Source organism: Salminus brasiliensis, chromosome 4, assembly GCF_030463535.1.
Source record: "Salminus brasiliensis chromosome 4, fSalBra1.hap2, whole genome shotgun sequence".
NCBI classification, from domain to species: Eukaryota; Metazoa; Chordata; class Actinopteri; order Characiformes; family Bryconidae; genus Salminus; species Salminus brasiliensis.
Genome location: NC_132881.1, coordinates 46,471,218 through 46,486,871, shown reverse-complemented (window position 1 = coordinate 46,486,871; position 15,654 = coordinate 46,471,218). Strand labels below are relative to the sequence as shown.

The 15,654-nt window shown below is 42.0% G+C and overlaps 1 protein-coding gene across 1 annotated transcript in view; it reads left to right on the top strand.

Moving 5' to 3' along the window:
* The window catches only part of glra3 (glycine receptor, alpha 3), a 105,875-nt gene extending 92,199 nt beyond the window's left edge, over positions 1-13,676 (top strand). Inside the window, exons 8-9 of the mRNA XM_072678576.1 lie at positions 733-882; positions 13,356-13,676. Coding sequence (XP_072534677.1) covers positions 733-882; positions 13,356-13,643 — 438 coding nt within the window. The 3' untranslated portion in view covers positions 13,644-13,676. The remainder of the gene's footprint in view (positions 1-732; positions 883-13,355) is intronic.
* Positions 13,677-15,654: the final 1,978 nt, after the last annotated feature.

Sequence of the window (15,654 nt, the reverse complement as noted above, 5' to 3'; positions counted from 1 at the left end):
CCCCAGTGAGCAGCCAACGGCGACAGTGGCAAGGAGAACCTCCCTCAGAGCTGGAGGAAGAAATCTTGGGAGGAACCAAGACTCACAAGGGGGACTTGACCCGTCCTCCTCTGAACTATTTAAACATTATTGATAAAAATGACCAAACCAGATACAGCAGATAGTTAATAGTGGTGATATTAATAGTGGCAGATAGTTAAGAGTCCATTTAGGTTTGAACATGGTCATTAAACAGGTAGCAGTGGTAGGAGGGTGAGCCACTGGTCTGTTACAGGTGGTGGTGGGTGGGGGGCCTGCTGGTTGGACTGGTAGGTGGCAGCTGGTCTGATGCAGGTGGAGGGGACCTAAGCAGGCAATCTTCCAGCAGGTCGGGCTGGGTGGCCATTTACTCTGAGAAGGTAAAAAGAGAGAGAGTTCATTCTGAAGGTTTTTTTCTGACAGAGCCATTGCGGGAATGCGAGAACTATTATTCCACTACATTGTAGAACCCCTCCCGTTCTGCTAAACTGCTCACAGTGATGCGATGTGTGTGTGTGTGTGTGTGTGTGTGTTTTGTGGGAAAAAAATCTGATCTCATCTGATCAGACTGGAGACGCATTTGAAGGAATCTGGTCAAAGTGGATCCAGATGCTATCTGGATTTACATCACATGTTAACGCCAGGTGTAAACAGGCCCTTAGCATCTTTCTGCAAGCTGAAATGTGTGTGTGTGTGTGTGTGTGTGTGTTGCAGGTGTCCTATGTGAAGGCCATAGACATCTGGATGGCCGTGTGCTTGCTCTTCGTTTTCTCCGCCCTGCTGGAGTATGCGGCTGTGAACTTTGTCTCCAGGCAACATAAGGAGCTGTTGAGATTCCGCCGGCGGAGGAAGAAGTCCACCAAGGTAGGCCGAGCACTGCAGCTACGAACGAAAGCATTGTAAATATACAGTCAGCAGTGAATGCCCGTGTCGGCAATAGTAATATCTGGGTTCACTATTTTTGAAGGGGTGTCTAGATACTTTTGGACACAGTGTCTCTGAACTGAAGGTTTATCAAAGCACACTCACCCAGCGGGACCCATCCTACACCAGCACTGTCATGTTGGTAGTCAGCTGTACACTGTTCTAGAATAACATCGGCCACAGTGAGGGTGAGAACATTCTAGAACCGTGTGAAAAAGAGAGAACGTCCTACAGCAGTGGGAATGGAAGAAAAGATTGCAGCAGCGTTGGAAGGAAGAGGGCAGTCCGAATGCAGGAGAAGTGTACAGGAAGAACATTCTAGATCTGTGTGAACTGTAGAGAACGTTCTAGAGCAGTCTGAATGCTGGAGAAGTGTACAGGAAAAAGAAGAACATTCTAGATCTGGGTGAACTACAGAGAACATTTAAGAACAGAGATCCTTGAACACTTTAAAGAGGTCATTGTAACACAATGAGAACTTTCTAGAACGGCTTGAAAAAGATGAACAGTCCAGAACAGCACGAATGGAGAAGAATGTTCTAGAAGACTATGCAGGGAAGAGAACATTCTAGATCTGTGTGAATTGTAGAGAACGTTCTACATAGAACAATGTTATGATCATAGGAGATCCTCAAAGAGTTCATTGTGGTATAGGTAATTTCTAAAACTAAAATTCAGGGAAGAGTCTAGAACAGTAGGAATGGGTGAGTGCATAGAGGGATGACAACATTCTAGATAATTAAAGAACATGTAGAGAACATTCCAGAACAGTGTAAGGACTCTATGGGATCCTTTTAAAGAGATCACTGTACAGAAGAAGAGTCCAAACTCAAAAGGACATTCTAGAGCAGTCTAGAGCGTTCTAGAATAGTTTGCGGACGGGAAACATCTAGAACCTCATGCATGGAGGAGAAAATTCATGAAGAGTATTGCTAGAAGAAGGAGAATATTCAAGATGTGTGCATTGTGGAGAACCACTGACCGATGAAGTGAAGAACACTGATGATCTTCACCTACAGTGGCATCTTCTCCAGGGGTGGATCTATTAGGCAGCAAGTGGACAGTCAGTTCTTGAAGCTGATGAAATGAAAAATGAAATGAGCAAGCATTAGATAATTAATATCATTAATCATCAATAAGAGCGATTGAGCGGCAGTTGAGCGCTGCCGTTCACACAGACATAAACAAATACTTTGTGAGTAGATGGCAAAGCATAAACGAAAGCCTCCACTCTGCTGAGGGCCAGCCCGGAGTGATGCGCTGCCTAAAATTGGGCTTGACAGAGATTGAAACGGATTAGTGGCTCTGATTGGGAGATTAATGGAGTTTTTTTCGCCTTTTGGACTGTGGCAGAATTAAGTCTGAGAGCTCCTATTAAATACAGTCAGCATGGCTGATTGAATGAGCCTTGTGTTTTTTCGGGAAGCCTCTGAGTAGATGAGTCACTGCCTGAGGTTGTGTCATCCAAACATCCTTGTTTTGCTAATTATGAATGAAAGCTGGCGACGTCCAGGTTGCATAATATGTATTAGATTATGCTAACTAGCCCCTGTTAGCTTTGATTCATCGCTGCTAGCACTGTTAGTATTTTAGGCAGAGTTTTAAGGAGGCTCTTTCTCAAATCAGAAGACTGTAAGAGGGTCTAGATGCACGATTTATATATTATTATACTTTGCATTTAGCAGACGCTCTTATCCAGAAAGTGCTTCACTGTTTACTCAAGAAGAACCTCAGATAGTTTAAATAGACTAAAAATTCAAAGCTCCTCTAATCTTAGACTTTACTAAACACAAGTCAATATGGAGACCATAATACTCTACTCTTCACCCAAGTACTCTCAGAAGAGGAGGGTCTTCAGTCTGGGTTTGAAAACAGTGAGTGTTGGACTCTGCTGGTCGGACACCCAGGGGAAGCTCGTTCCACCACTTCGGTGCAGGACAGTAAAAAGTCTGGACGCTCGTCTTCCATGGATCTTAAAACAACGTTCCTCCCGGACCATGGTGCAACATAGACAGTGCATACAAAACACAAGTGCAACACAAACAAACAAGTGCGGACAGACAACACAGTACAGACAGAGGATAATAAATAATGACTGTAGTGTGCAAGTTGTGCAATGTGCGATAAATAGAGTCCAGTGAGGTAGTAAAGTTATCAGTGCAAATGCTTGTGCAAAAAATGCTTCCCATGTTACCTGGGATAAATGGTTGGAAAGAGAGAGAGAGGGAGAGAGAGAGAGAGAGAGGGAGAGTGTAAGATATCAGTTCAGGAGTTGAGTTGTGTTGAGGAGTCTGATGGCTTGGGGGAAGAAGCTATTGCAGAGTCTGGTCGTGTTGGACCGGATGCTGCGGTACCTTCTTCCTGATGGCAGGAGGGAGAACAGACTGTGTGAAGGGTGGGTGGAGTCATCCACAATGCTGGTTGCTTTGCGGATGCAGCGGGTGGTGTAAATGTCCATGACGGAGGGGAGAGAGACTCCGATGATCTTCTCAGCTGTCCTCACAATGCGTTGGAGGGACTTGCGGTCAGAGGCTGTGCAGGTCCCAAACCAGGCAGTGATGCAGCTGCTTAGGATGCTCTCTATGGTACACAGCACTCATCAGAACTGCAACATGACCTAAGAACGATAACTGATCATCCATGACTAAACCAAGGCTTTCTTTACTCATGTTGTCTTTATCTCACATTAAAATTTATTTATGCAAAAATAAAAGAAATTGGAAAGGGTGCAAATACCTTTCCACAGCACTATAAGTGAAGACTGACTCCGCTTTACTCATCATTTAGTCCTTAGCGATCTGGCATGACACTGCCACCCAGAGGTCACAGGCTGTAATGACTCAGTAATGGCATGTGAGCAGGATCAGGGTATATGATTGGACATGTTTATATCAGAGCTAAAGCTTTCCATAGGACACAAAGGTCAAAACACCCTCTGTGCATACACAGGCTGTTTGTTCAGCTGCATCACTGCTACGTGTGGCCATGTGCACACTAGCCTTTATGTTATGCCGCTGAGATGAACTAATATTGACTTTATGGCTCGAGGCTTAACCCGGAGAATGATTTAATCTGTATTTACCACAGAAACGCTCGCTCTCGATCAAACAGGCCTTTCGAGTCAGCATGCGAGGTCTTGGGTTTCAGTGTTCCAGTACACTTCAGTATAGAGGGTTTATCATAATACCCTTGTGAGGCTTGTATTGAAGGGTCTAAGGGAGTGATGCGGGGGGTCAACACTGGTAGAATTTCAGATTATAGTATTCTTACTTAGAGTTCTTATATAAAAACTAAGCTCATAAAGAACAACACATTTAAGTGTATCCACCCAATCAGCCTACACTGGTTTAGCACCACTCAGTTATGTGGAACTATATATATATTAGAGAGAGAGAGAAAATGAGTGTAAATATATATATATATATTAAAGAGAGAGAGAGAGAGAGAGAGAAAATGAGTGTGTCTGTCTATCTGTATGTCGATCACTCCATCTAGCTGTCTGTCTGTCTATCTATCTATATCTATCTATCTATCTATCTATCTCTCTCTCTCTCTCTCTCTCTATATATATATATATATATTATTCAGTCTGTCTGTCTGTCTGTGTATCTGTCTGTTTGTCTGTTTATTTCTGTCATAATACAAATCTGACAGTTGGCCAATAGAAATGCTCCAATTTTTTTTTGGCATTTGGAAAGTTGTCATATAAAAATATCCTGAATGTTATTTTTTTTTGCATAACCCCCATACAAATAGTTATACATTGATTTTAAAGGAATCTAATTAAATTCAAGAAAATGAAATAATCAAGCCAGTGGTTGGTAATTAACTGTCTGCTCATTAGAGCTTTAATTAGCAATAACTAGAGTCAATTATGCATTTTACTTATCTTACTTTTTGTGCAACATTTTAGCCGTCCATTATTGTGACTCATCAAGCCAATAACTGCTAATTAAGCCACTACTCATTTCTGCTTCATTAAACAGAGCAAATTAAGTCTTTGCTGATTAGCCAATGCCATAATCCTGCACATAACCTTGACCTGAGCACCGGGTCCAAAATGTGCTCGTTTGCTTTTGACTCCTCTCAGCTCTGCAGCAATAAAACAGCAGTTATTTTTCGAGAAAGACAGACTGACAGCCTTGTGAGTGAAGCTTTGTAGTTGAGCTCTGGTGTCTACGGCTTATTTAAGTACTCGGCTTGTCCGGTAAGTCCAACCTTGTCCCCCAACTTAATGTATGCCCTTAATAATACCCTGCATGTGCCCTACTTGAGTTTCAGAGGTACACTGCTTTAACTTTCCCTCGGAAAGGGTGCATATGTGTACATTTTTATAATGTATTTTCTCTTTAATATAAAAATGATACAGATAAGAAAAGGGAAAATTTGCAAAATGCAGCTTAAAAATGAATATGGCTTGATATTTTCCATAAATGAAAGTATTGGGGGAGAACACTAAAATATACATTCAATGACTAGTCCCTGAAAAGTGTAGTTTAGTGCCGGTAATAGTGAATGTCATTAGAGTCTTATAGTAGGTGGATTAAGTAGAAAACTATGAACTCCTATACTACACTTTTCCTACAAATAAAACATTGCAAATGAGATTTGTATATATATATATGTTATTTTAAGATGAAAGTAATATGTATTTAGAAATAAATTATAACGTTGCAATTACTGATCATTACAGTTTATACAATTATATATTCATTTATTATTATTATTATTATTATTATTAGTAGTAGTAGTAGTAGTAGTAGTAGTAGTAGTATTATTATCATTATTCATTATATATAAAATGGTTAATGTAGACAATGACTAGACCCCAGTGAGTAACATTAGACCCTAAAATATAGTTTAGTGTCTTAAATCTTAGTAAAGTAGAGTAGTTGGTTGGGTAGCGCTGTATAATTAATGAACACCTATAAATAGTTATGTTCTAAACAGGTCATAACAGTCAATATTATTTAATTATTACTTATGCCTGAATAAATGCCACTTTTGATCTTTATAACAATATATGTGAATATATGTGAATATATTAGAAAGTTGCTATTACTGATCGGTAATGTTAAGACAATTATAAGAAATATAATATAATAAATATATAAATAATAAATATATAAATATATCATATATCGTAATCCCTAACAATAACATGTAGACAAATTGCACGGTCACATTTTAGGGTAAATAATTTATTATGAGGATCGAATAACCAAATCACTATTAAATAATAATTAAACTAAAAATAAAAATTATTAAAAATAATAAATGAAATCATTTTTGATTAATTGATATTACAATTGACATGACTATATATTTATGTATCAGTAAATACATGGATAATATTTGAATTGGTAGCATTTATTTGTATATATATATATATATGTATTGTCACTGTCATACAAAATCCTTGTATCTCTCCATTTTTACCATTTTGACTTTTTGAAATAAAGGTGAATCAGGCTGTTGTTCTTTACATTGTTTTCATTAAATTGTCACTAAAGTGACATCCAAGATCTTTTTACATTGACTTCCATTGAAAATGAGCAGGGTTTTGTCCTTCTCCTGTAAAGCTGCTGTTTGTAGGATATGAGGTGTGTGACAGTGACAGTATGCAACTATTATACAACAGTCATTAAAATATTAGGGAATTATTCATTTGCTGTTTATTGGAGCCTGTTGTTGTTATTATGGCCATGTATAAAATGCTTAATTCACACTAGTTCTAACAGAAGACTTACAAAGCGACCGTACAAGAAGAATATCTTTTGATCTCAATAAGATTAAACAATAAATGATTTAATAGATAACGATAATTGTAAGTTGAGGGCGTAGGCCTCGTTATTGGCCCAGGTCGTGTATCATCTGGACCCTCGCAGGTCCTGCTGTATATAGACGGCAGGGGAAGAGTTAACCCCCTGGGCTCTGTAACGGGGTGGTGGACCACACCTGTGGAAGTGGGGAGGACGGAGGGGAAGGACGAAATGTCTGTATTGAAAGCAGAAAACCAGAGTGGGCGTGTAAGTGGCGTGCTTTTAAAGACAGGTGGAAGCTGCTGATTGGTCAGAAAAATATCTGCCGTAGCTTTGGAGTCTTCTGGTGGAACGTTTGGCTAAAGCTCTCATTTACTGCTTAATGAAGTGGTCAGCTAATGAGCTAAATAATAAGAGCATAGCGGTCATCTATACTGAGGTGCTACCAGTGCTTCCTGTTGGTGATGAGTGTTGCGTCGTTGCGTCAGTGTGTGGTCAGAGAGTTTAAAAAAGAGGGTTTTGAAAAAGAGGAAATGTTGACTCAACCCAAGTCTTGTCCCATGTTTTCATGCAACACTGTGATGAATTTTTCATGCTTGCTCATTTGATGCATGCAAAATCCAGTTATTATTTCAGATCTCCGGGGCATGCCGGTCTCCCTGCATGCTGAAACCATCTTATTGCCTGCTCTGTTTACTTGCTCTTTCAGTTTTGCTTGTTTTTCCCCCTCTTTATTTCTGCACACCCTGAAAGCTGCATGATCGCACATTTGAGGAGGAACTCTCCGAGTCGCTGCAGTGTGTCAATGGACTGAAGAGTGCTGACCCCGTGTACGGATCCACGGGTCAAATATCTGAATCCAACGACAGGGTAAACACTCAGAGGACAGCTCCCCCTGTGCTGTGACCTGTTCCCTGACCTGGTCCATAAGTCTCTTACAGTGACAGTGCTCCTCCCACCTTCCAGCTTCCATTTCTCTTATCCATATACACACTGTTTCTAGTTTCACTGTCCATTTGTTGCCTCTGTAAAATCCCAGTTTTGCCCCTCCAACGTTCCAAGGAAACTAGAGGTTGCTCTGGTTTAGGTAGATACTGGGAACTGGGTAAGATTCAGAGACCACCCTTCATTTATTGTATTTCCAGTTCAAACAGCCATTATTCAGAATATCTTTTCTGAGGAGATCAGATATAGGATTATAAAGAAAGTCAAAATTAGAGAAAAGAAGGATTTTCTAAAACTGAGATCATTGCTGATTGTAAATAATTGACTAATTGACTTAAAATTGAGTTAAAAATAGTAAAAAAAAAAATAAAAATCAAAAGTTACATTCACATTCACTGAATTATAAACATCTTAGGGTCTCAAAATCTCATGTGGATCCAGCCAAAGGTACACAAGAAAAGGGACTCTTAACAAAACAACTGTGCAAGGCCTGATACTGAGACTGCCCTCATGTGCATATAGGGTGTTTTGACCTTTGTGCCCTATAAAAGAAGGAGAATGAGAAGGAGAAAGATAAAGAAGGGTGAAAAGAAAAAAGTCCAGAGTCCAGACCTTAACATAGTTGAATGTGAGAAGCAAAAAAGGCTCCTATACTATCTTAGCATGTGAGTGCCTCTTAAATGTGGCATCTAAGAAAACTTAGATGCTTTCTGCTTTCTTAGATGAAACTTAGATAAACTTAGAACTTTTTTTTCTAAAAAAAACATCTGATATCTAATCTCAAGGCACAGTGAGTGGCAGGCCAGTAGTGGTAGGTGTTGTAGATAAGGGGTTCAGGGTGAAGTCAAGTCTGCTACGCCTTTGCTGGTTGAATTTGGGTGTGAGGCCGCACGATTAGGGCAGCCATGAAAGAACTGTCAGAGTAAATGGGGTAGATAAGAAGGGGGCTGAGGTTGGGTGGGGAGGGGCTGGTGTAGCGTGGTGGGAGATGTAGGCTGTTGTTGACGTAGTGTGTAAAATCCACATTGAACTGGTGGCACTTGCAGTGCATGCAGTAATGGTGCCAGTGAGGCTAGGTATGGCCTTGGCCACCTTGGGGGTTGTGGGGGGGGGGGGGGGGGGGGGTGGGTATAGGACACCAGACCTCACTCTTGAGCCTTCAGGAGGTGTTGACCCCTGATGACCCCTGCAAAGAGCTTGCGATTTAGTGGGTGATTAAAATATGGGAGAAGGGAATGGGCTGGGCCTGGGATGTGTAACCTTCATAGTATTTCCCATTTTGAGATTCATGTAGTAATATTGTAAAAATGACCTACATAAATGAACTTTAATATTTTTTTTTTATTATTTGTATATTGTTTACAAGAAACACTGCTTGAACCAAGCTAAATTATCTGCCAATAGAATAGGACATGTCCAGTAGATGAAATTATATAAGCGACAATTCTTCAAATTTTCATACACCGGTGTAGAGAGTGTAAATATCAGATATTTAGACACGATTTAAGAGGATTTCACTTGCTAAGATTTCATTTGTTGCAGTATAAGACAGACGAGACACTTTTAGGACACTGAAAGGGAGTCTTCTAAAAGAATGGAAGCTATAATAAAGGTAAAGATGGGCCTCTAAACACAGAATTTACTGTTGAATGCATGTTTTCTGATTGTCAGTAACTTGTTCATGGTCATTCTGACTGGAAAATGGAAGAAAAGAAGGGTGGTCTTTGGCTTTTAAACAGTAATGTAGATAGAGACACTATTCTTTATGTTCCTAGCACAATGGACAGCCTTTTTATATCTCTCCTGCCTTATAGTGTGCTTAGATTGTTATATCAGGCAAGTAGCTGGGTTCAGAGACGGCACGTAGCATTGTGTAGCATTGGGATGGATACTATTAGGGTTATGCCAGAGAGTCCAATAGAATTTGTTTTAAAATATTTAGAATGATCATCTAATGAAGGAATAGTCTATTCTCTCGGCACAAATCTGCTGTATTTACAGTTATGCATTACTTTGGAAACCGAAACCTCAGCTTTACACACCTTACACCTCTACAGCCTCTGACTACAGTCCTGCTTCTAGACAGTATAGGGGACAGTATAGGGTAGGGTGCAGTATAAACTTGCTACAAACACTACAGCACACTCCACACATGGATCACTCCATGCTGTGTGGGATATGTTAAAGCTGCTCATCACACTGCTGTGTAAGCACCGATGTGCCTCAGTAGATTTACATGTTTAATAAATGTTCGGGTTCCACACGATTAGCAAATACAGAAATGACTTATGCAAACGTGTGGCGGGACATATATTGGAGACCCCATCGGTCCACTGGTGAGCTCCATTCAGATTTAAACAGCTTAAGTGACAATTACAAGGCCCGTGGATGAGGCATGGTGTTTCCTGTTGAGGAGATAGCAGCATCCAGAACCTGGATTGGTGATTTTGCTATCATTTGAAAGAGAGAAGAAGCGAGGAGGACCACATTGGAAGCTCCAGCTCCACCTCTTTTCGGTCAAACGTCCTGTAAATTAAAGCGATCAATTGTTCTTTCTCGAACCTGCTTCTGTTCATCACAGGGAGTTCTGTAAATCTTAAAGCAGAGCCCACCCAGAATTCACCCAGAACCCTGATTCTCAGAGTTATCGCCCTTGCTAAACTCATGCAGTCACGTGAAATCAGGCAAGCCTAGTTAGGCTGCATAGAATTGTCAAAGGCATTTCAACAATGGGGAGTTTGGGACCAGAATATATGTCGTTTATTGTGATAATCATAAAATGTGGCATAAAATGTTTCCTGTAGCATTTCCTGTGACCCTGCCTGGTAAAGGACTCGCCCTCAGAACCTTAAGCTGTAGACCAGTAGAGCCAGTGGCCCGGTAGCAGTGCTAGCACTGCAGCAGGGATGCTGTAAATGCTAACGACGAGGTCGCAATGCTTACAAGAACACCGGCCACCGCAGTAGTGATGCTAGCCAAGTCGGGCGCATCCTACAAAAAGGACAACCTATCTTTTATACAGCAATAAAAACATGGTAGCTCACAGGAAGCGGTGATGTGATGTATTCTACACACTGATCTACCTTGCTGTGTAGGTCGATTTACACCGGCAAACATATTCAAACAGTCCCTCGACAGAATGGCCAGTAGGGGGCTGCTGGGATTGCTGTTTGGTTGCAAGACTGATGTAAACAGTATTGCCTTGTCTGACAGGTTTGATGCTGTTAAGAAGGCAAGGCAATATGGCGTAACCAAGTATTACAGAAGAAGTGATGCATGCTAAGCTGCTTGTGGTGTAGTCTTAGGCCCACTGATGCACTGTATGTCCAAATGTTTGTGGACACCCCTTCTTATGAATGCGTTCAGCTACTTTCAGTTGCGCCCTCTAGTGACACTAATGTGCCAGTGCAGCTTGTCTAGTCCCTGTAGAGAGGTATTGGCAATAGAACAAGACTCAGAAGCAAATGAATATTAACCTATTGGCTCAGATTTATGATGGATGGTGCTCATGATGGATGGCAATGCCCCAAAATCTAGTAGAAAGGCTTCTTCCCTGGACAGTAGAAAGACAGGATCAACTCTTTTTGTAATAGAAACAATGAATGAGCGGGTGTCCCAATACTTACAATACAACCCATATATTGATAAAGTCTTATTCATTTAATATGTGTTTCATTTCTTTTCCATTAAGCATCAAAGGTTTATTCCCTGGACAGTGAGGTGTCCCTCATTATAGCACATAAACCCAAGTTCTACATTAAATATGTGTGATAAGGCTGCATTAATGGAGCAACACCCTCTCATTTCTTTCTCTGGTAAACATATTACTTATAGTTTGCTGTGGAAAAAATGAGCTGATGTGTGTTTTCCTTTTAATCTGGTTCCCAAATCAGTTCCATGCACAAGTAATTTTCCTCCCTGAACGGACCAAACATCAGTCCAGATTCCTTTGTTTCAGCCTTGGCAAAAAGCAGCAAGTCCCATAAGACGGATTGCTCTTGACGGTTTTCCAGTTGGTAGAGTCTTAGTCTTTTTTTTTCCCCCTGGTGAAGTTTTGACATTTTGTGGGAGAAAAGGCTGCGTAAAGAGCTGGCAGGCAAAAGTGCAGCGAGAAGCGGGAGACGAAGGCCGATGTGAGAGGAGGGAAACCTGAGGTCAGGTGATCCACTGAGGGTCAGAAGGAAAACATAAAACCGAAAGAACTCAAAGTGAAGTGACTGATGGGACACGACACTGATGTGTTTTCAGGAAGACTCTCCCACTCTGGCAAAGCATGTCCTGTTATAAAGCGTGATCTGACATTTACAGTGTCCCACTTTTGGATAATTACAGGTGTGTGTGTGTGTGTGTGTGTGTGTTCTTTTATAGAAATAATCATTTTTTATGGGGTGTGAGCACAAACAATGGATCTGAAGTTTGAATTCTGCCACTGTTCTCTGCAAAAATGTGCAAAAGTATGATGACTACTGTCATGACGGGTTAGGTCAGACAGAGGGATGAACACCCGCAGAGATGAACTCAATGCAAGTAATTTATTAAACAAAACGAGACACACAAAAGGGGGCAAGTTGGACAAAAGATGCAGCAGCTAAAGGGCATAACGTGAATACAGTGATCAACACAACCAGAACATGGCAAACAAGAGGGCGAAAACAAACAGACCTTAAGCTGGGGAACAAGCTACTTGGCAAGAGCGGCTAGGCCGACCCAACCTGGAACTGCCGCCTAGCTGGAGCGAGAGTCGTGGGTATAACTCAACAGATAGCGATCGAACCTCGCTCAATACTCAAACCGCCAGGTGGCTTGCTCGTAAACAAGGGAGTCGAGCCGAAGCTGGCCTAAACACTACGTGGTCTGAGACGGGAACCTCTCGGGCGACCTCAAGGTTCAAGGTGGGCAGTGGTGGCTCAGCGGTTAGAGCTCCAGGCTATTGATAACAGGGTTTATGTGAGCCTGTGGGCAGTTCGGCATCACCCCAGTGAAGGGGCGCGATACAGAGGGGCTGACAACTACACCAGATATTGGTGAGGGCTGACAGATGTAATGCAATGAAAATGCTTCGAAGGCTTGGACAGATGTCATTTAAAATAGATAAGTGATATAAAATAATGTAATTTCCCCTTTTCTGATTAAATAATAAATGTATTTTTTATATGTGGCATAAATAAGCGGTCAAGCTACAGTGCAACACTATCTGAGTAAAGACCACAGCAATTTACTTACAACCTAACCTCTCGTCCAGGGCTGCTCAATCCTGGTCCTGGAGATCTACCACCCTGAAGAGTGCAGATCCAACACAGCTGACTCTGTGTGACTCTCTAATGTTCAGTTGCTCCTGAAGGTCTTCAGTATCTGGATCAGGTGTGTTAGATTTGTGGTGGAGCTAAACTCTGCAGGGCGGTAGATCTCCAGGACCAGGATTGAGCAGTCCTGCTCTAGTCCCACAGTCTTAAAAATGTAGGTTCCTAACTTTTAGCCCATGTCTAGAAAGATATATCTGTCCGTAATTGTAGGTAACAGTGTCAGAAACAGTATAAGCAGGTCTAGTAGAGGGTGCATCATTGATTCCTGCAGTTTGAAATATGAAATGAAAATGAGTATGAAATGCTATCATTGGTTAGCTACAGATAAGACCAGAGCTTTCCACAGAAGTTGGGATAAGTTCCATAAACAACTCCCTTTCTCTCTCTTTATCTCTTCTTCTAGGAGGAGGATGTGAGGGAGAGTCGCCTGAGCTTTACAGCCAATGCGGGCAAGGACGGGACCATGTCCAAGGCTTCCAACAATGCAGCCAGTACACCCCAGGGACAGCCAGCCACCACTGCGCCCCAAGCCGGCAAGAGTCCAGAGGAAATGAGGAAAATCTTCATAGACCGCGCCAAGAAGATCGACACCGTATCACGGGCTGGCTTCCCCCTGGCCTTCCTGTTCTTCAACATCTTCTACTGGGTCCTGTACAAGATCCTACGGCACGAGGACTACCACAAGCCCTAGAGGTCGAGCACAGCTGCAGCCTGATGAACAGCTTCACTTATATGTTCAAAAATGTCTGTATGTCCAAAAGTGTCTGGAAGCCCCTTCGATTTACTGGATTGAGAGAAAATGCATCTCGTGGTGATACTTTACCTGTTTAAGGGTTAAGGCAGACCCACAACCATGAAACCTCCATAACAAACACTGGCAGAAGAATGGGATGCTTTTGAGCAGCCACAGGCCAACATGTGCAATGCCGAAACCTCAGCTGGAGGGATGTAAAGGTCTTGGGAGGAATTAGACCCTGAAGCAGTGGTCCTGAGAGTGATGAAGGACCTTAAAACATCTCTGGGATGAGCTGGGGAGTTGAAGACCTGCTGAACACCTTTGGGAGGAGTTGGAGTGATCAAGCTTGATTCCATATAGTTGGAGTTCCAGGATCTAATGGAAAGTCTTCCCTGATGCTGTTATCATAGCAAAATGTGGACCAACGTGTCATGAACGTCCTTCATTTGGACACCTTTAACATGCTGAGTGGTTGATGAGATTTGATGTAACGCCAACTAGTGGATGACCTGTGATGACATGGACCAAACAGCCACTTTCTGTAGCTTTCAGTAGCTATGCTACCAATGCTGTGTCACACACCTGTGCAAGTAGACACCACATACACACTATGCAACTGAGGGGCACCTGTGAAGCCTCTGAGCTAAAACACACACACACATCCAGAAATGCCCACCTGGAACAGAAGTTTCCCATCAGCCCCTTTTTGAGACAGACGAGGGATCTTCACCCACAGCTTTCATCATCTCTCTTTCTTCTGCTCTTCTTGTTCTACAGCTTTAACTGCCAGTGTTGAGTGTGTGTGTGTTTCATACAGCACTGTTACACTGATATCTACTGTATGACGGTGGGGATGTCACAGGCAGATGTTCTTTCACATGTTCTAACGCCAGTCTTGTGCTGCATTCAAAGACCAGCATTCTCACTAAACTTGCTGCCTGATTAAAGGAAAGATCCACCAGAATTGGAAAATGGGGATGGGAAGGAAGGGGGCTATGGCTTTGGCCAAAAGGGAAAGTGATACACTCTTAAAAATAAAGGTGCTTCTACTAGAGGTTCTACTTTTGGTTCCTTTAAGAACAAAGAACAGGCCTCATTTATAAGAATTATATGAAATTTCTTGTTAAAAACACTTCACAAAGAGTCTGACGTTCACCAGTGTTTCTTTATTTGGGATTTGTTGGGTTTACGAGGACAATGGGGTCCATCATTAGAGGAGCAGAGCTGTGAATTGGTCAAGAACCAATGTAATACAACTTGGAGAAAGAAATTGGGGAATAAGACTCAATGTTTGTAGAAGTCCAAGAAGATTCTTGACCAATTTAAGAGTTCCTCATAATCACGCATCTCTACTACAAACATGGTTTTCAATGGAACCAAATGTGGCTCTTCTATGGCTTCACAGCAACTTTATCTTTAAGAGTGTACACGTATAACAGTGTAAGATCCTTAAGGAACCTTCAAAAAAAGATTTTTAAAAGAAAAAGTTTAAACTGAATTTGTTCAAAAAAGACAAGGGCCCCATTTTACACCCTGCGCAAGGTGATAGCTACGCTCATTGCTATCTTACACCCCACCAACAGCCGATTTTCACTTTTAACGCCTGTGCTGTTGAAATAGAAGCGCTGCGTGTGAATATATCTACGCTGATGGGTGCGGTGGTCTCCAAATGAGGGGTGTTCAGGTCAGTTTCTGGAGTATCGCTGTGTATCTTGGCAGAGGAAAACACAGGAGGAGCTCCACTGACTGAAAACAGTCTAGGCAGACGTTCATTAACAGTCAGAAGTTCGTTGCTATCTCAGCAGTGAATTGTCAACACAGGCGCGTGCAGCCCGACGCTCGTACACCCCCCCCCCACGCTTTACACCACTGAAATAGCAACCCGCCAAGGTCAGTCAGACCGCACCTGGCTCTTAAATGAAGCGCCGAGAGACACGCTGATTGGTTTATTACTGCACGTTACGTA